This window comes from Meleagris gallopavo, chromosome 29 (genome assembly GCF_905368555.1).
Source record: "Meleagris gallopavo chromosome 29, MGAL_WU_HG_1.1, whole genome shotgun sequence".
NCBI classification, from domain to species: domain Eukaryota; kingdom Metazoa; phylum Chordata; class Aves; order Galliformes; family Phasianidae; genus Meleagris; species Meleagris gallopavo.
This window is the reverse complement of record NC_139432.1, coordinates 3,558,036-3,577,411: the sequence shown is the minus strand read 5'-3', so window position 1 is coordinate 3,577,411 and position 19,376 is coordinate 3,558,036. Positions and strand designations below refer to the sequence as shown.

Below are 19,376 nucleotides of genomic sequence, written 5' to 3'. Positions count from 1 at the left end.
CTCGGGGAGGTCAAGGGGTTTACGAGGTCAGCCCCTGCCCGTAATACACAGCTAATCGCCCAGAAAACGTGTCCTCTGCGTGAACCCTCAGCCCCCGAACGCCGCTGCACGCTCTGAGTTTTGCCTCCCCCGGTTTGCAGCCACTAATGGTCAGTGGAAGAGTTGTGGCCCGGCTGTGGGGCATCTCCTGGATACCCCAAGTCACCCCTCCGTCCCTCGATAGCAGCCGCACCCCCGACGTTCAGCACAACCCCGATTTCTTGGGACCTTTGTGCAAAGAATTCCCCTTCGCGGACACGAACAGGGAGGACATAAACGGGAGGGGAAAAAGAAATAAATGAAATAAATAAAATGAAAGAAAGAGTTGATTAAAAGAAAAAAGAGAGAGAGAGAGATAGAAAGAGAGGGGGAAAAAAAAAAAAAGAGGAAATATGAGGGAGTCGCCCCCAAAACGCGGAGAGGGAGATGCGGAGCACAGCAGGGCCGAGGAGGAAACTCAAGGAGGAAAAATCTCCCCAAACAGCCCGCTGCCTGCAAACGTCCCTGCTAGGTCACAAGAAACAGCTAAAGCAGAAGGAAAACCCCGCACGAACATTCACGTGTTGGTTTTCTCTCTGCCTGTTTTCCCCCCTTCTTTCTCTCTCTCTCTCTTTTTTTTTTTTTTTATTGTTGTCGTCCTTTTGCTTTCCCCGAACTTTCTCGTGAAAGGAGGCAATAAAACGATCAGAAATGCATGCCAAGAGAGCAGCTCTGTTACCTGGTTCGCTCCCACATCCTTTTTCCAACGCCCCAGAGACGGCCCTCATGGTTTGGGTGGTTTCTTCCAAAGTGAGAGGTCTGGGGAGGGGGGGTTGGGTGAGGATTTGGGTTTTCTCCCCCAGATATAAAGCTTTCACCTTTACGATCCAGATTTTATTATTAGTATTATTATTTCCCCTGAAGATTCTGGTCGAACTCCGGGTGCTTTTTCCCCAACAGACGGTCTGCGGAGATTTGCTGTTGAATAACAATGGGAAAAGGATAAGTATTTAAAGAAAAGAAGTGATTAATGATTTTCTGTATAATTCTCGCATTTTTCTTGGCTTCTGTCTGCTTATAATGGCTGTGAACTTTTAGGTCCTATAGAAATCTTCTTTTCTCCCCCTTCTATTCTATTCATACTTTCCAGCTTTGATTTGCTTCTATAGACCCCGCATTCCTGGAAGCATATGCTTTTTTTTTTTTTAAAGAACGATCCCTTCCATCTCTTCACTATCTCGCACATCACACCCTTTAGTGGGTTGTTTTTTTTTTTTTTTTGCCCCCACAACACATCAAAGCCAGAAACGCTCAAATAAAACCCACCAGCAGCAAAAATTCACCCCCACCTCCAGCACCGCCGTACGACAACGGGCCCTGAAATCCTCCCTGGGAAAAAAAATATTAATAAAAATAAAATAAAATAAATAGAAAAATAAAGAAACTCGACTCGTTCGCTGCTGCTATCTCTGCAATTGCGATAGCCGACCCCAAAAGCGCCCATAAATCCTTTTCTTCTCCATCTGAACGTGTCACACACCCGACCCCTGTCACTGCGTTAATATTATTTTAACGTCTGAAAATGTCGATAGAAAAAAAAAGAAATATAACGGCTCGCTGTTTTTTGGGGTGTTTTGTTTTTTGGGGGGGCACAACGGTGGGCATTTATTTGCGCGGTGATCGCGCAGAGAATGACTGCAAATAAGGGAACAGCGCACAGACATCGCCTGCTTTTCAACATTGCAGCTCCATCCTTTGTTCGGGAGCGGTGGGGGGAGGAGGGGGGGTACTTTGTTATTGCTGGGGGGGTCCCGGAGAATTCCAGAAGCGAATAAAAGAAAATCGTTTCATTTCTCAACACAAATAATTCTTTTCTTCAGCTGCTGCCAGCCCTCCTCTCTCACCCTCCACACAATGGGTCTTTCTTCTTTCTTTCTCTTCTTTCTTTCTTTCTTTCTTTCTTTCTTTCTTCTTCTTTCTTTCTTTCTGTCTTTCTTTCTGTCTTTCTTTCTGTCTTTCTTTCTGTCTTCTCTTCTTCTCTGTTCTCTCTTTCTTTTCTTCTTCTCTTTCTCTCTTTCTCTTCTCTTCTCTTCTCTCTTTCTCTCTTTCTTTCTTTCTTTCTTTCTCTTCTCTTTCTCTCTTTCTTTCTTTCTTTCTTTCTCTCTTTCTTTTTCTCTCTTTCTCTTCTTCTTTCTTTCTTCTCTCTTTCTCTCTTCTTTCTCTCTTTCTCTCTTTCTCTCTTTCTCTCTCTCTCTTTCCTTCCTCTTTCCTTTCTCTCTCTCTCCCTTTCTCCCTTTCTTTCTCTCTTTTCTTCCTTTTCTTTCTTTTTAACTTTGAACCGGAATGTTATTTCGTCCTGAACAGTATTTTCGATACTTTCTATGAGAAAGAAAATGAAAATTAATACAAGAGCTGCGGCGCACAAAAGGAGCCATTTGTCTTCTTGATTATCTATTTGCTTGTCAGGCTGTGAGCTATCGCAGGAGCCAGCTCCTTTGTAATATAAAAATACACAGAAAACCTGCAAACACCGAGAAACATCTGTGCAGAAATTAGACTCATTAATGCATTAACTACCTCAGAGAAAGGCTTGGTTGTTTTTTTTTTTTTAATTTCTTTTTTTTTCTTTCTTTTTTTTTTTTTATAACTCCAGGAGCGTCTCTGGAGAAATACAACGCTGCATCCATTCCTTCCAGCAAAGCAAAGCGCTAATGACTGCCTCTGTTTTGTCTGGGACCAGTTTGGGAAGAGCGTATTAATATATGCTTAGAATAAATAAATCATCATATGTAAGGCTTAGCAGTACTTAAGGCTGATATACCCTATAGTCAAACATCCTTTGTTTTCATTACGGAGCGCCACTGACAACAGAAACCCCTGCAAAACAACAGCAACAACAACAACAACCCAACCAACAGATAAATAAAAGCGATGCGCTTTTTAATTAATTTCTTTAATAGTTTTTTTTTTTTTTTGCCTTCTCCGCTTGAATAAAAAGATCCCCCCCGCCCCCCCCCCTCCCCTTAAAAAGAAGAACAACCCCCAAACAACCGAACAGACCACACGGGATCGGGTTCACAAAGAAAAAAAAAAAGAAAACACAAATTTATTTCCAATTTCGCTTTTTTTTGTTGTTGTTCTTTTTTTTTTTTTTTAACTTCTTTTTGGCTTTTCTCGGCTATTTACACTTAATCGTGGACATCGCAAAGGACAAAAGGAGGTAATGGAGGCGGTCGGGGTGGGGGTGGGGGCTCAGCAGAGCCCCCCTTTCCCTACCCGCAAACCCGAAAAGATTCGACCCCCCCTCCTCCACCCCCCCACCCCCACCCCCGTTCGCCGGGAGTCTGAAATTCACATTCTGAGTACAAAAAATGGGCTGAGATGGGGAGAGGGGCTTCCCCCCCCCAGCCCCCCCCCCGACCTCCCCCCCTTCCACCACCAGCCGGGCTGCAGAGCCGAGTTCAGGTGTCGCCGGGTATCGCCACGTTCCTAACCTAAATTCTTTGCTTTCCCGTCTCCCCCTTCCCCCCCCCCCCCCCCCCCCCGCCCCACTCTTACAAATGAAGCAATTAACCCGCTGGACTCAAAAATGACGCGGGGGGGAGGGGAGGGGGGGTCCTGTTGAAGTGGCCCTTCTCTAGGTTTCTTTGTCCACCATCCACTTGACTTAATTTTAGGGATATTTCTTTTTCCAGGGTGTCGTGTCCCCCTTCCCCCCATCCTTCCCCAAATGTCCGAGAGCTCCGTTCCCCGTCTGCACTCCGGGGAATTTTGCTGTCGGTTTTGTTGGTTTTCTCCACCGTGGATCTTTGGGATGCCTGGGTTAAAAACGTTCGGTAGGCGAGAAAGGGAGAAAAAAAAAGGAGGAAAAAAATAGGGGAAGAAAAAAAAAAAAGGGAAAAAAAGAAAAAGAAAAAGGGGTCTGGGGGGGGGGGAAATCCAGTTCGTCTTGAAGAAACTGAGCCTCATTTATTAAAGTGAACGCTGGTTGTCGAGGTAATAGCAGACATAAGGTCCATCCTTTGTACGGGAGAGTAAACATGACAAATGGGGCAGAGCTTGGCGTGATTAAAGATGAAACAAGGATCCATCTTAGCCAAATCTGAAAACTACTATCTACAGCCTTCTTCTAATGGAAGAGGGGCACAGCAGCACGGCTCTGCTTTGTTGGAGCTGAGCTTCTCTCTGTTCCCCCTTATAAATTAAAAAAAAAAAAACAAAACACCCCTCATTCCTTCACTTTTCGGAGCGTTTAAAAAACAAAACAAAAAAAAAAACACCACAATTCTCCCGTGTTCCCTACACACACACGCACACAATCACACCCACGAACACACACAACCCGTCCATACAGGCAATAGTTATAGGCTGCTGGCTGGTCCGCTGGATCGGCTTTGAGAAGCTGCCGGTTGGATCTGCAGGCTGGCAGAGGAGCTGGAAGGGTTAGACCTGATCTTGGTGTTGGGTAACTTGTGGTCTTTCTTCCATTTCATCCTCCTGTTTTGGAACCAGATTTTGATCTGGCGTTCGGAGAGGCACAAGGAATGGGCGATTTCGACCCTCCGCCTCCGGGTGAGATAGCGGTTATAGTGGAATTCCTTCTCCAACTCCAAGACCTGCTGCCTGGTGTAAGCTGTGCGTGAGCGTTTCGGTTCCCCTCCTGAATAATTGGGGTTTACTGATCAAACACAAAGGAGGGAAACAAAACAAAACAAAACAACACAACAAAAGAACAGAAGAATTACTGAGCTGTTCCTTTAACGGGTCCTTTCCCCCCCCCCATCCCCCCCCTCCAAAAGCATCGCACATTCTTTCGGCGGGGGGAAATACTAAAAAAAAAAAAAAAAAATACAGCCCAAATCTAAAAATACACCCGGAGCCTATCTCCAAATCTCCACCTCCAGCCTCGTTGCTTGACGTGTATTCCTGTCCAAACGTTTTTATAAGGTCCCCCAGCCACATTTTCCATGCCCTCTACGTGTGTATGTACGCATATATACACGGCACTGCTCGAGCATCGCTCTGTTATCCCCAAATCTTTCAAGTTTTCCCCTGCACGCATGCACACAGACGAGCAGACACAGACGAGCTCCTTTTCTATTTAATATCACACATGCACAAAAAAAAAAAAAAAAAAAAAAAAAAAGGTGAAAGGAAAGGAAGGGAAAATAGTAAAAGTTTACTCAACCCGCCACTTAAATACAAATTACGAAAACATAAAACTTAACTTATGAAGATTCAACTGCCATTAAAAAAAAAAAAAAAGTAGCCTGCAAGAAATTGGAGGAGGATGGTAACAGAGACTTCAAAGGCACACGGCCAAGCAGAGCAATAAAAATTTATGGAGGATGTAATTATACCGCTCTGCAAACAGGCGATCGTAAATCTCCACGAATGGTTATTTTACAACTGGTGCAATAAGATTTCTACAAGACTTTGAGGTGCTACTTAGTATAAAGCAAAGCCACTTTAGTTCACTTACCCGTGCTTACATGGACTTTTTTCATCCAGGGGTAAACTACCGGCTCTTTGCAAGAGGAATTGGAAGGGCTTTGGTTCAGAGAGTTTTGGCTGCAGGAGGGTGGAGGGCTGGGGGTTCCCGGCTCGCAGGGATGGTTTGGCTCAGAGAGATGGCTCTGCAGTCCGGCCGGAGGATGGACATGACCCCGGGGGGATAACACCGCTGCTTGGTGCCCGGAGCTCTGACAGGACGGGTAGAGCTGTTCGCTGCATGCTGACCGCGGCTGGTACATCGCTTCATGTTGGAAAGTGCTCTCTCGCCTCTGGCTGCTGTAATATTCCGGCGAGTGATTGGGAAGGTAATCGCTGTGGGAATACTCTTCACAGGGTGGGAACTTGGGGTCCACATAGTTGGAGTTGATCAAAAACGAGCTCATGGCCATTAATTTCTTAGAATTGCACACACGAAAAAAAAAAGTATATATATATATATATATTTCCTAAAATTTATTCCTGTCCCCCCCTTTACTCGTTTTCCTGTTTCGTGAAACCCTCCTACTTACTGTCAAGTGAACAAAGTTGGAGTCCATGTGACAGAGCGGGCCAATAGCGAGATGGCCTGCGATCCCCGGATAAGGAAATCTGCCCGGCTCGGGGCTCTCCCGGGGACCGGAGCATCCCGGGGGAGGCGGCCGAGGGCGCCCGCTCCCCTCCGGCTCCGCTCCCCGGGTCCCGCCGTCCCCTCGCTCCGCAGCGCCCCGCGGGCGAAGAGCGGTGTCCCCCCCCCCCCAACATCATCCCCCCCCCTTCTCCCGGCCCACACCCCTCGGGGGTGTGTCCTGCTTTGGGGGCGGGGGGGCGGGGAAGGGGATGGGAAACAAATAAACAGCAAAAAATCTCCCCCCTTTCTTCTATCCTCCCCCCTCCCCCCCCTCCCGGGGAAAAAAAAAGAAAAATAAGGAGTACGACTTATTTTTTTTTTATGCTGTTGGGGGTTTGCGGCTGATCCGGGTGATGTTCGCACCTCGTTCCTTGCTAAGGTGGTGCGGGGAGGGACATTGAGCCTCGAGCCTGGCAGAGATGAATAGGGCTTCTTTGGGATCGATAGGAAATTCATCAGCTAATTCGGGGTACCCGTTCTCCTAAATCACATTTAGCCGTGCTCTAAGATTGACCGTTTCCCACGCACCGATGGAAAAGGGAGCCCGTCCTCCGAGCGAGCAATCAGGGGCTTGATGAGCAATTACAAAAGGGAAACGAACCTAAATCCTCCCGCGTCTCCGCCTCGCCCTTCTTGTCATAAAGACGCGTTAAAAAGCCGGAGCAAAGAAACGTTTTGCAAAAGCTGCCCCGAAATCCTCCGATTCGGTTTTCTCCCCTCGGCACGAACAGCTCGGAGCGATGCGGAGCGATATAGTCGTATTATTTTTGCGGCGGAAATTCGGTGATCACCCGAAGTAAAGCAAAACAGATCCAAGCTCTCAGATGGCAGCAATAGCCCCCCCCATCCCCCAACCCCCCTCCCCCCCCAGTCCTCCTTCTCCTCCCCTCAACCGTTTGCAGCTCAGATTTTATCTGGAAGTGATGATAAAGTTTATCGCAGGAACTCGGGAGTTGAGTTAAGGTCAAATCCAAAGGATTTCTTTCCAGCCATAAAAGCAGTTTCTGGTTAAGACCTTGTTTTCACCCTTTTATTTAGTGTTCTGGGGGGTGCGGGGAGGTTGTTTTTTGTTTTGGTTTGGTTTTTTTAAAATGCCTTCTGGGATTGTGACCTGTAGTGTTTGTGTCAACTACATATTCCCCTAGATACGAATTTGTGACCCAACTTCCTTTACACAAATTCGGATCTACAGGGTACATATAGAAGACAGATGCATCCTCCTCGGTCAGAGATCTTCGCTACTGTCATAATTCTCTTCTGGGAGGAGAAGGGGGGGAGGAGGTAGGAGGAGGGCTAAAGTTTTGCAACTCTAGAGATCGAGATTTCATCTCTAGATAACGCTGGTGAAAATGTTCAATCTTCGGAGGAAGGAAAATGAATTGAAGCATCACCTCTCTATCCGAACAGCTGAGAGTAGATTAGGAAGCCGGAGCTTTTCTACCTCCCTTTTTTTTTTTTTTTCCATCACTTTACGCAGTAGTTTATTGTTTTGCAACACCACGGGTTCGTGTGCGGGATGTGCAACGCGAACGGAGCCTAATAGCAAGAATCGGACTTGAACAGTAAATCTCCGCAGCTCCGTTCCCCTCATTCCTTCAGATCCGCGTAATTACGCTCCGATTCGAGGCGCAAAGATTCCGTCCATTTTTCGGAGCACAGCCGAGGATTTGGGCTGGGATTGAGTGCGAGGAAAAAGTGTATATGGATGTCAAAGAGGAAAAAAAAAAGGGGGGGGGAAGAAAAAGGAAAGAAACAGATGAAAAGAAATACAGAATGTAAAGGCAGATGGGACGACAGGTTTTTGTGTGCGCTCCCCCCCCCCCCCCATATGACAGGCAATTCTTTTTACAACCCGAGAAAAAGATCAAAGGCGCTTCATTTCCGAAAAAAAAAAAAAAAAAAAGAGGAAAAAAAGGGATATAAAGCAATAAAATATTCATACAGTCTAGGTGATGAACCCTCATTCGGAACTAATGAGGGTAGCATCGTGTTGAGATTTCGTTTAAAATTCCCGGTGCCGAAGAGATTAAAAGTAGTGCGTTTAATTTCCGTATTTCAAAAGGGAGAGAGCTTTTTTGGGGGGTCAACTTTCTCCTGAATTAATTGTATTTAAATGCCACCGCGGAGTTGTTGGCAGAGAAACGCTGCGTTTCCCCTCCCTTTAAACGTCGAAGAGAAATTCATTTCCCCCCACAGCCATGAAAAATAGCTGAAATATAGCTCTAAATGCCGGCTTTTTTTTTTTTTTTTTTTTTTTCTCCTCCCATAAAAACGTAGTTATGGCCAAGAACGAAAGTCCCATAGCATCCCTAATGGGACACGCGCTGCCCTGATATTTTTCAGGTACTTTAAAAGGGGAGCGGTCGATTTTCGCGATAAAATATCGAATCGCCGCATCAGCGAAGCCGTATTTTGAGAACTGAGAACGAACGCTCGTAGGGCAGCCCCAAATCACCCCACACACATAGAAAATAAACGGAGATTTCCAGTAAAAGGAGCTTAGATCGCTCCTGACGCCTCTCCGTACAGAGCAGCTCCAACCCTCACCTACAATGGGAGCAGGTCGCAACCCTACGATTTACCTCCCCCTCTAAAAACCTGCCATAAAAGTAAGGAGCCAAACCAAATCTGCTCGTACAGCTCGTAGATGGAAGCCATAAAACAATTCGTCTGAACAAATCCCATCAGAGTTCTTTTTCTCTTCAATTTTATTCCTCCTTTTCAATTCCTCCCTGATTTATTTTATTGTATTTCCTCGCGGCCGGGACCGTCGAGACCTCCTAACCGCGGTTAAGAGCCCGAATAGAAACAACAGGGGCCTCTACTCCTTAATTTTAACCCCTTCTCACATCCTTAAAAATAATAATGATAATAATACATCCGTTTTAATTCTCCTTTCTAATGACAAAAGGGGTTTGGTGTCAGCAAACCAGCACCCCTAGCGTCTATCACAATTCTTTCCCCCCCCCCACCCCCCCACCAGCACCACACCTCCAAGAGATCTCACACCCGCCGCTGTGATCCCAAATTAAAAAGGCTCCCCTCGTTCCCCCCCCCCCCCCCCCAACCCCCCGCACACCTTTCTCTCCCCAACCGCCCCACGTTGCGGAAGTTTCTCACGGCGGATCCCTCTGGGCTCTTTTCCATTTCAAAGTGGGCTCAGCTCGGGGTGAGGGGAAGTACGATGGTGATGGTAGGGGGGGGGGATTCCCCGGCCTTCTACCCCCCCCCCCCCAAAGGGAGGCTGGGGACGATTCCCCCCCCCCACAAAGCCCCCCGAAGGCACCTGCCAACGCAGGGCTTTATTAAACCCCTCCTTACAGACGCCCTCCCGCTGCTGAGCGGCTCTTTTGTCACCTCTCCTCTTTCTGTCCCCGAAGAAGGGGCCGCCCCCCGCCCAGGTGTAACGCGTTACCTACCTCGGCCAAAACGTGATCCTTTCCTCAGGTTAACCCCGAGGGGGTGAGGAGGTTCCCTCAGGAGTTGGTAAGGCTTTGAAGGCGAAAACAGAGAGAAATCCCCTAAAACCCCGCACCCCGGGAACCCCACCCCAACCCGGGCAATTCTGCTCTCTCTCCCCTTGTTGCCTTTTCAAGCAGATTATTTCCCGATAAGAACACTAATTTCTCTTCTTCTTCTTTCTCTCTCTCTTTTTTTTTTTTTTTTTTTCTTGCGGTCGGGATTGTTGGTCCCCCCTTCCCCTCCCCCCCCCGCCCCCAATATAAGCCCCCATTGTCCCCAAAGGCTGAGCGGAACCGCCGCTGGCAGCGCCAGGAGGCCCTCTGAGCATTTTGGGGTGGGAAACCCGCAAGTTTTGGTATTAATCTCATAGTTTGTCAGTCTTTGTTAAACAGCGAGGCGTGTCCGCGGCGCGGCGGCCGCCGCCGAGAGCCGCACTGACCCGCGCTTCACCCCGCGGAGCTCCGCGCCCCTTCGCCCCCGCGCAACTTTGCGCTCCCCTCCCCCAGTTGCCTGCGCGGTTTTGTTTTGTTTTGTTTTAAATAGTTTTTAGGGGATGTTTGGCCATTCCCAAGTTGGATTTTTATCCTCCTTGCAAAGTTTCATTTGTTAAAATGGGATTTCTGAGCTGTAAAAGAACTTTTAATAATAAGGAGCGATCGGCACCTCGACCGCAGCTGAAATGGAAAACAACACAGAGAGCGGTTGTGGGGTTAGGAACGATCCTCCCACACCTGTTTTCCAACAGCACCACGAAGATTTAAGCTTTACGTGTTTTTGTGAATCTATTCCCAGCGATGTTTTGTATTATTCTTATCGTTGTTATTATTATTATTAATTATTATTTCGCCGACGTTTAAAAATCGCGCCCCGGGCAGCGCGTAGGATGCGGGTGGTGCAGCGTTGCAGGGGTTCCCCCGAGGGGATGGGGGGGGAACCTCCATTGATCTCCGCCTTCACACCACCAGCCCCAACACGGCGTTCCTCCCCTTGATTAAAGAGCTCCGTTGAAAAGTAAATCGGGATTAAAAAGCGCGCTCGATGGATTGTCTTGCCAAAAAAAAAAAAAAAAAAAAAAAAAAAAAAAAAAAAAGAAAAAAGGGCAGGCAAATCCACTCTGAATTGTATTCGCAGCACTTAGAGACCCTCACCTCCCGACCGAGTCCGGAGCAAAGGAGATAAATTAGGAATATCCTTGAAAATGATACCTTTAATTTCCTCCCTCTCACCTCCCCTCCTTCCCTCGTTCTCTCTTTACATCCCTCCAAATGAACCCGCTTCCAATGAACGCGCAGACGCCTATTCCTAAATTGAAAGTTAAACGTTATGATGTAGGAGTGAATATTATAAGGAAAGTTGGGAGGTGTTTCTTTTTATTGCTGTGAAATTATACCTGCTTGTTTTAATATCCCGAAAACAAATGGCCTTTATTATCCATTACCTGTTCTATAAACCTGAAGTAGAAATGACTGTTCTAGAGAGATAAGTATAGTAATTACAAGAGCGAAGAGATGGATCACCCAAGTTACAACTAAACGGTAGCCCTTATACAGTGATATTTTATAAATACCAAGCAAATTCACGGCGATTAATTAAACCCGAGCCTTATCACGCGAAACAAAACGCTTTCCGTTCTCTTGAATTTCACCCACTCTATGAATATATCGGCATCGGGAAAGCAAATGGATTTTCCAGAACGCCTTTCCCAGGGCTCTAATATTCTCTCTTTCTCTTCCAAGAAAAATGACCCTTGTTAGAAGTATTTAGTCACTGAAAATATTTAAAAGCCGGGGGGGAGGAGGGAGGAGAAATGGGGGGATAAAAAGAAAAAAGCAGATTTACAGGGCTTTTTTTTTTTCCAGTAGTTTGCCTTGCCTCCACTGTTTGCTTAAGGAGCGATTGAAAGGATCTTCCCCGGTCCCAGTGCAAATAATATTTAGGGTTTGGAGGGTTCGGAGTCTGGCAGCGCAGAAATAACTTTGAAATGCCAAGGGAAATATTTATTATATCAGTTCATTAAACTGTTGCAATGACCGGAGTGGAGTCACATTTCAAGGAAGAAATAGAAAACATTGCAGTCCCGTTCCGACGGAACGCGTGCTGCAAGGCGGAATTAACTGCTCTAACCGGACCGAACGACGAAACGGGCACTTTAAGGAGCCTTTACGTACATAAATCGAGTATTTTCCAGCCCTCAGCCCATTGATTTCCCCTATATTTCATTATCCCACGTTTCACGCGGTTGAAGCAGACAAACGGACTCAATCGCGGCCGTCGTTCCGCGCTTCGTCGCTGTTTGGTGCGTTCGATTTTGCCCCGATTTGATGGGTTTTGTTGCGTTTTGGATTTTCTTTTTCCTATCGGCTCCCCGGTCCAAATGTTGGGCTGTGGGTTGGGAGCCCCGAGGAGGGACAGCGAAACCCCCAGCATCGGGAAAGGCTCCCGAGTGGCTGCGTTAAAACGCATCTCTCACCGCGCTTCTTTTTTGGCACACTTCGGTGTTTTGTTTTTCTCCTTCGGTATAAATTAAATCCTATCCAAACAGAACTGACGCTGGAATGAAAATTATTTTTTAACTGCTTGCGTTAATATCCTATAGGGACCGCGGCGTAATTGGATTTAATCAATGCCATTTCCCTCTATATTCTGTTAATTTGACTCTAAGTAGCGTTCCAAGTGTTATCTAAGAAAAATACTCAGATTCTCAATGTTTCCTCTCGTAAAACCCAACTCTGCCCCGTTCCCTATCGACACCCACCCCAACCCCACACCTTTTTCCAGCCCCCCCAGCAACGATCGTATTCTCCCATCTCCACCATAAGCAGAAACTCTTCCTCCCACCTCATCCCCAACCCCCGTCCCCCTCCCCGCTTTCCTTCTGCCCTTTTTTTTTCTCACACTGACATCAGTCTATCAGGGTTATACACAGGACCGAGTCACGCACAGCGTAAACTTTTGACCCTCAACTTTTTGACCCCTCGAGCCATAATGCTGTACTAACAAGCCCCCCAAGACCAGAGCTACTTTAGACGTCTCTACAAGCGAACGGCACAATGATTTCCCTATTTTATTTATTTCGCCTCGTAAATTCTCTTTTTTTGGGGGGGAGGGAGGGGGACAAAAAATTAAATCATTTCAGACTTCTGCAAACATCAGATGTTTATTATCTCCTGTTCACCCCGTGCTGCCTTACCCTCCTCGAACTTTTTTCCTCGTCCCCCCGTGTATCCTTTTGTTGCTGTTGACGTTTAGAGGAACAGGAGGAAAACAAAACAAAACAAAACACATCCCTTAAACCACAGCTGGATTAATCTGACTTTGAATTATTTCTTTTACATTTGCTATTTCACCTGGGTGAGCTGTTACTGCAGCGATTTGCCTGTTCCGGGTTGTGGAGAAATTCTTTTTCTCTTCTTTTTCTCGCCCCCCCGCCCTTCTTCCTCTTTTTTTTTTTTTTTTTTTTTTTTTTTTAAATTCTCTCCCCCCTCCCTTTTTCTTTTCTATTTTTTTCTTTTTCTATTTTTCTTTTTCATTTCTCCTCTCCTCTCCTCTCCCAAATCCTTTTCCTTTTCACCCCTCCCTTTCCTTTTTCTTTCTCTCTCCCCTCTCCTTCCCCAATTTCTTTAGCTTTCCCTCCCTTTTTAGAGACAAAACCAGACGAGTGCTGCCATGCCTATTTTTCCAGCCCTCAGCTCTCGGTGCTGAGCATCACCGGAGCCGCCCAAGCGGAGCCGAAGCGCTGCGGGAGACCCCGGCGCACCGCTCCCCTCCCGACCCGACCCGGCCCGGCCCGGTGGCGCCGATCGAGCCCCGTTCCGGCCCCGGCCCTTCTGGCAGTGAACTTGGTCTGAAGCGAGCTCTGCTGGCTGCTTGGGGACGTTACAGGCGAGATGCTCTTTCCCAACCCTCCCGGCCGATTCCTTTTCCCCCCCTCTCCGTTCCCCAGAGCCCCGATTTCCAACCCGAGCTCTCACGGAGCCTCCCTGCATAAACACATCTCCGATTTGCCACCAAGCAAACGTCCCTTTCCAGAATCCTAATGCAGTAATTTGTTTTGACTTGAAGGGTATATATGTATGTGTATATATATATATACATACACACACATGCACATGTTAAAAAGAGATAAATCAAAGGGAAAAAAACCCTCGAACTAGTCTTATTCTTTCAACGCTCGCTGTCAAAATAGTTTCTTTTGAAAGCTATTTAGGGTAACAGAACACGGAAAAACTACGCAGGGTGGACACCTTTCGAGTTAGGTTATCAACCTCCTTCCAAATATCATTTATTTTACATAAGGACAGAAAATATGGGGATAAGTCAGCTCAAACAGCGAAAAAGCCACGGCCTGAAAGAAAGTTTCATTCTTAAATCCATTCCAAGAGTGGAAAGAGACTCCCAGAGGAGGAGCCAAACCCCCACAAAAGTCCTTTTCCAGTTCCCTAATTGTGGAAAGACCTTTATCAAGAGGATTTAAAATAATCCCGTCAGCTTGTTTCCTTCAGGTCCGACGTGTAATAAGAAAAAAAAAAAAAAAAAGAAAGAAAGAAAGAAAGAAAAAGGATGAAGAGGTTGGGGCTGGGGGGGGGGGGGTGAAGAAAGAGCAGTTTCTCGGATGAAATTCAGCTGTGGGGGAGGGAAAGAGGTTTGGGGAGCAGATCTGGAGGGAGAGAGACGGCTTCCCCTGAAAGCTTTCCTGCTTGGGGAGGTCGCGGTGTGTGCAGGATTTAAGGGGCTGTTGAAAAGAAATAGGTGAATAATCGGATTCTTCCCTTTAATAGAGTGAGAATAAAAGAATTAGAGGCTGAGAAGCTCAGTTTTTCGATCCTGCCTCCAGCACATCCCCACCGAAGCAGATAGAGACCCACAGCCTCCCAGCTTTCATCATCCTTATGGCCAAAAGGAAAGGATGGAAGGAAAAAAAAGTAGGAAGGGGGGGGTGGGGGGAAGAGATCCCTTTGGCTTCTCTAAAGCTTAAAAACCACATTGTAGTTGTGCATCTTTTGGAGCAATATGAACCACAAGCAGAGCTTCTCCTGCCCTCCCCCTCTTTTATTGCCAGTCACCACCACACTGGCATTGGGGTTTGGGAAATTGAGATGGGGGAAGAGAGGGAAGGAAAAAAGAGAGAGAGAAAAAGAAAAGGAAAGGAGAAAGAGAGAAAGGGAGAAAAAAAAAAGAGAAAGAGAAAGAAGAGAAAAAGAGAAGAAAAGCGGCCCTGCAGCTCATGTTTTCCTTAAAAAGGTGCCCCAGCAGCCCCCAGGGGCCGGGCGCGGTGATACGATGCTCAACCTCTCCTCCAAGAGAGGATCCGGGGCTGTACAAGTCTGCTGACCTCGGAATGATCCCTCTTGCCTATGAATTATTGATGAGATATGAGCTCTGATTTCTCCTTTCAGTATGCAAACCCCATTATACTGTTAAAATGGCGATTTAATCGTTTAGAATAGCTCGGCTTTTTTTCTTTTTTTTTTTTTCCTTTCCCTTCCAACTCATTTGTGTCCCTTCCTTTTCATTTAGTTCTCTTAATTAAATCCTTTAACAGATTTTTAATCACTTTTCGTCGGATAAAATAAGGCGTCGTGCACATCTGTAACTCAGTTACCTCGGAAGATTTTGGTTTTTGGGGTGTTTTGTTTTGTTTTGTTTTGTTTTTTTTCTGTGGGGTTTCTTTGTCATGAATTCATTTCTATCTCGACCCGTTCTGGCTTTTTTGGTGCAGCTTTTCAAACCTGGGTGGAACTCAATTTTATTTATTTGTTACAAGAGAGCAAAGGAGCCCTGAAAGAAAAGAAGGCTTTTAAAAAAATCCTACATTTGCCAAAAAAAATAAAAAATAAAAAGGGGAAAAAAAAGTAATAAAAATAAATAAACCATGACGTTCAAGATGGCCTGACAGTGGCAATGCAATATTGAGCTGCTTTGCACTGAAGCACTCCCCAAACCTCTGTGTCACTCATGAACACATTTTCTCTCGTTTATTGCTGAATGAAGCTGGGAACCAAATGAGTATTTCTGGGTGATATTTCGCCTTTTTCACTCCTGCATATCACTGCCTTTCAGCATCAGAGTCCCATCCTGGCATAGGGCCCTGGGGACACAGCACAGCCTGTGCGTGCCCCAAAAGTCAGCGTGAAAGGACTCTGTAATTAATACAGATGTTCAATGCTGCTCTTCAATCTGTGAAGCCTCTGATGGCTCTTGGGTGAGAAACAACTGCTTTGGGGTATGCTCCCCCCTTCCCCCCACCCCCAAGCCCAAAGAATCAGGGAAGCTTCGAGCTCAGACACTATTCACTAAATGAAAGAAAACCTTTGGGGATGGAGAGGGGGTAAAGGGAGAAGGCAGAGAGAGAATAAAAGAAAAAGAAAGGTAAACGTGGACTTGGTTGTGCCTGTCTGTAACAAGCCAGAGACGTCCAAACTGCACTGGAATGGCTGAGCTGGTGGGAAGGATGCTCAAGGCTTTGGCTGACTTTGCATATTTGAAGCCAACAGACACTCAGCCACCTCCAGGCTCAGTTTTGGAGAGGCCTTGAGTTTCAGTTTTTCCCTATTCGCACCCAAAACACCAATATAAAGATCTGCACCACTGCAGGTCTGCAAAACCAGAGTCTATTGTAACCATGTACAAGAGATTCTCCCTGCTCACAGACCCTGTATGAAAACATTCTGTATTTATTCTGTCTTCTGCAGCAAGGAGTAATTGTCCCATGTCTGATGTATGCCATTCAAATGAGAGAAACGGTGAAAAATGCAAAGGAAAATCCCCACCTACCTGCACGCTCAGAGCTCTGTTTTCCTGTTTATCCTCCTTATGCTTCCTTTCCATCAACAACAGGGAGATTTTTTTTCTTTTCTTTAAAGGATAGGGGGGAAGCCTGTGCCGAGCCTGTGCTCCTTCCCAGGCTGTAAAATGGGAGCTAATTATTCCTCCCTGTGTCTTACAGGAAGCTGGAGGTTAACACCATATAGGGGGAGAAAAATCCCCCCAACCCAGCTTGTTAAAAAAAAAAACAACAAAAACAACAGAACAAAACAAACGAGAAATCGTGGTACAACGATTCAGGTAGAAAGTGAACAACAGAGTGTGGGGTTTCAAGTGAGAATAGATGGGAAGGAGATTGAGGTGATATTGTTGTGCCAGCAATCAACACAGCCCCAATGCTGCTCCTTTGCTGTGTCAGATCCATTGCCATCCCCGTGCTAAAATAAAGGGATGGCAAATGATTGCTGCTAGCATTACTTGTTGTGGCCCATACAGGCATCTCCTTGCTGCAATGTCTTGTAGCTAAACAGCATTTCAGACTCCTTGTGCTCAGGCTAGCTCGGTCTGTTATCTTTTCCCCTTGATATAACAAGTTGCTTAGACCAAATGATAAGAAATGGTGGTGCTTGAGATCAAAACCTCATTTCTAGGTTCATCAGACTGGATTTGGAAGGGAAGTTTGCTTGTGACCCTATGAGAGATGAATACGTTTGGGTGGGATGCGACTTAATGCAGATGAGGGATAAGGATGGATGGACAGACACACGGATACGTGAATGTTGGCAAGGTGTTGGTTGGTAACACATGCACCGCTGGTACGGTTACGTTTCCAGATATATATTTAGGAGGAGGGATGTCACTTTTCTTGCCCAAATCACCATCGCCAGAATCAGCCCAAATCCTTCCTAGTCGCCAGTACAGACCAGAAGGGTTAAGAACGACCAGGCCCATCACTGCTCTAACCCCAGGACGATTCACACCTCTCACCACAGTCCCACACCTCCGAGCACCTCTCACACTGCGGAGACAAAATGTAACCCATCCAGTCTGTGCGGCTAAATTCGCATTTAAAGTCTACCGCATTGAAATGCCTTTAGGATCCCATTAAAACAACAACAACAACAACAAAACACCTTTGTTATCAACTGAAAAGCAGGGCTGCAGCTCGCGCTGACTTTAAGAGGCTGCTCAGAATAAAACCAATCTGCTTCAGCAGATTTTTCCCCTTTCCCCTCCTTGAATTTCCAGCTTTTGCATTTGTGTTTACACGTTTGTGAACGGAGGCTGCATCGGCCACCCCCCGACTGGCCCTGGGTAACAAGCAGGGAGTTCAAATGATGATCGCAAAGATATTAGGAGACACATGGAGCAGGACAGGAAAAACAGCCCGAGGAAGGAAAAGCAATCTCCAAAGTGTGCAAAAGGGGGGACATTCTGCTTTGTGTAAGAGAGACGGACATGTGTCCACCAAATGTTGTCTTACCGTGAAAATCCCCACTAAGGAGGGAAAAAAAATAAGCTGGTGACTGCTCCAAATTCTGGAACTCCCCCCCCTCCCCAGCCCAATACCTCCGCTTTGAACTTTTTTTTTTTTTTTTCCCCTCCTTCTTCTTCTTTTTTTTTTTTTTTTTTTTTTAAGGAACGAGGAGGTGGGGATGGACGTGAGTTGGTTCAGGTGCTGCCCAAACGTCCCCTCACCTCTCCCACAGATGTTCCCCTTGCAAATCACCCCCAGGTTTCCTGCGCTTCTCTCAATCTGCGCGGCCTCGGAGCTCCGGGGGCCACCTGAGCGTCCCCACCCGCCGAGCTGAGGGCAGCCCTATGCCTCCTCCACCCAACCCCGAGCTGTGGCAGCCTCTGCTCCCCTGCCCTTCCACGTTAACTTGTTTATTATTCCAAAGGGGAAAAGAAAAAGCCCTGCTGCCTGTCTTTTCCAGAGCGGTGTCACCCTGAGAGACAGAGAGAGCAGCAAAGCTGTGACATGTAGGTGGGTTCCGTAAGGCTCGCAGGGTCTGTATGCAAACTGCAGCCCCTCTGATTATTTTTTTTATAGCACTTCGAGCCAGGCTGGAGACATAACAGCGGTCATTCAGTGTCTCCATATGGTAGAAAAGAACTACGGAAATGTACGTTCTTATTATTGGGGAGGGGAGAGGTGGGGAAGAAGAAAAAGAAAAAGAAAAAGAAAGAAATCCAAAGAGGAAAAAAGAAAAAAAAAAAATAAAGGAAAGTTCGGATGGGAGGGGGGAGGAACTAAACCGATCCCGGCAAAGGCCGAAAGAAAAAAAAGTAAAAGTGCGCAAATTTCCTCGGCAAGCAGGTGAAAAGAATTACAATCCAAACGTGGTCACAACCTGAAGAGCACAGACGTAACACAGCTCATTGAAATGCAAAGGCATGGACCTGCTCGGTGGCTATTTGCAGCATTACAAAACACACCAAAGCACCGCCAACAAACGAGCAGGATCCTTTTCTTTCTTTCTTTCTTTCTTTTAATAAGGTGAAGGACGAAAACAGACTTGGTCTGAAATGCACGCATCCCCGGCAAAGATGGGATGGAGCTTTCCCTACAGTCATAATGAATCTCTACAGATTTTCTATTCCTCCCCGTTCCACAAAGTTTCCTGGCGGGCCTCGAAGCTGTGATGGAAATCTAATGCAATTCCAGCTCTCGGGAGGATAAGAATTAGGACCTTCAAAAAGTGAGAAATAAAGCTTTGAAAGAGAGACAGACCCTCTTTCCTCCCCTCTCAGCCTTTTTTTTTTTTTTTCCTTTTTCTTTTTCTTTTCCATATAAACCCTTTAAAACAGTTCGAGCAGATAATATTTCAGAAGAACTTACTTTCAGGACTGCAGTCTATTGGCTCTCTGGACTGAAAACTGGACCCGCAAAACATGTTGCCTGCAATTGCAGCGTTTATCTCATCTGGAAAAGTGCTCACCCATTGCTGCCCCTTACAAGCCAAACCAAGCAGTTAAAGTGTCACTTAACATTCTAGAGAATGTGAAA

General features: G+C 46.4%; 2 protein-coding genes and 1 long non-coding RNA gene across 12 annotated transcripts in view; 1 reads left to right on the top strand and 2 right to left on the bottom strand.

Moving 5' to 3' along the window:
• Positions 1–1,309, top strand: part of LOC146542588 (uncharacterized) — a 5,014-nt gene extending 3,705 nt beyond the window's left edge. For all 3 annotated transcript variants that reach the window (XR_014880060.1, XR_014880059.1, XR_014880058.1), the window contains one exon: positions 1–1,309. This exon is cut by the window's left edge and continues 396 nt beyond it. This is a non-coding gene — a long non-coding RNA (uncharacterized LOC146542588).
• The window catches only part of HOXB3 (homeobox B3), a 43,188-nt gene extending 23,862 nt beyond the window's left edge, over positions 1–19,326 (bottom strand). For 4 of the 6 annotated variants that reach the window (XM_085211131.1, XM_085211137.1, XM_085211138.1 and 1 more), the window contains exons 1-3: positions 9,559–12,385; positions 1,345–1,407; positions 758–996 (exon numbers count right to left, since the gene is read on the bottom strand). The gene's annotated coding sequence lies outside the window, so the exon portion shown is untranslated. Of the gene's footprint in view, positions 1–757; positions 997–1,344; positions 1,408–9,558; positions 12,386–19,208 lie in introns of those variants that run through there. The other 2 variants (XM_085211134.1, XM_010724580.4) reach the window with 1 other exon arrangement.
• Positions 3,102–19,347, bottom strand: HOXB4 (homeobox B4). 3 transcript variants are annotated; one of them, XM_085211149.1, is made up of 3 exons: positions 19,209–19,347; positions 5,501–5,927; positions 3,102–4,696 (listed from the first exon to the last, which is right to left on the bottom strand). In XM_085211149.1, the coding sequence occupies exons 2-3, from the start codon at positions 5,919–5,921 to the stop codon at positions 4,380–4,382; spliced, it is 738 nt and encodes a 245-aa protein (XP_085067275.1). In that variant the 5' UTR covers positions 5,922–5,927; positions 19,209–19,347; the 3' UTR covers positions 3,102–4,379. The 3 variants fall into 3 exon arrangements, with proteins under 3 accessions (XP_085067275.1, XP_085067274.1, XP_085067276.1); XM_085211148.1 differs by lacking the exon at positions 19,209–19,347 and adding an exon at positions 6,741–7,010; XM_085211150.1 differs by lacking the exon at positions 19,209–19,347 and adding an exon at positions 6,042–6,271.
• Between the last annotated feature and the right edge of the window lie 29 nt (positions 19,348–19,376).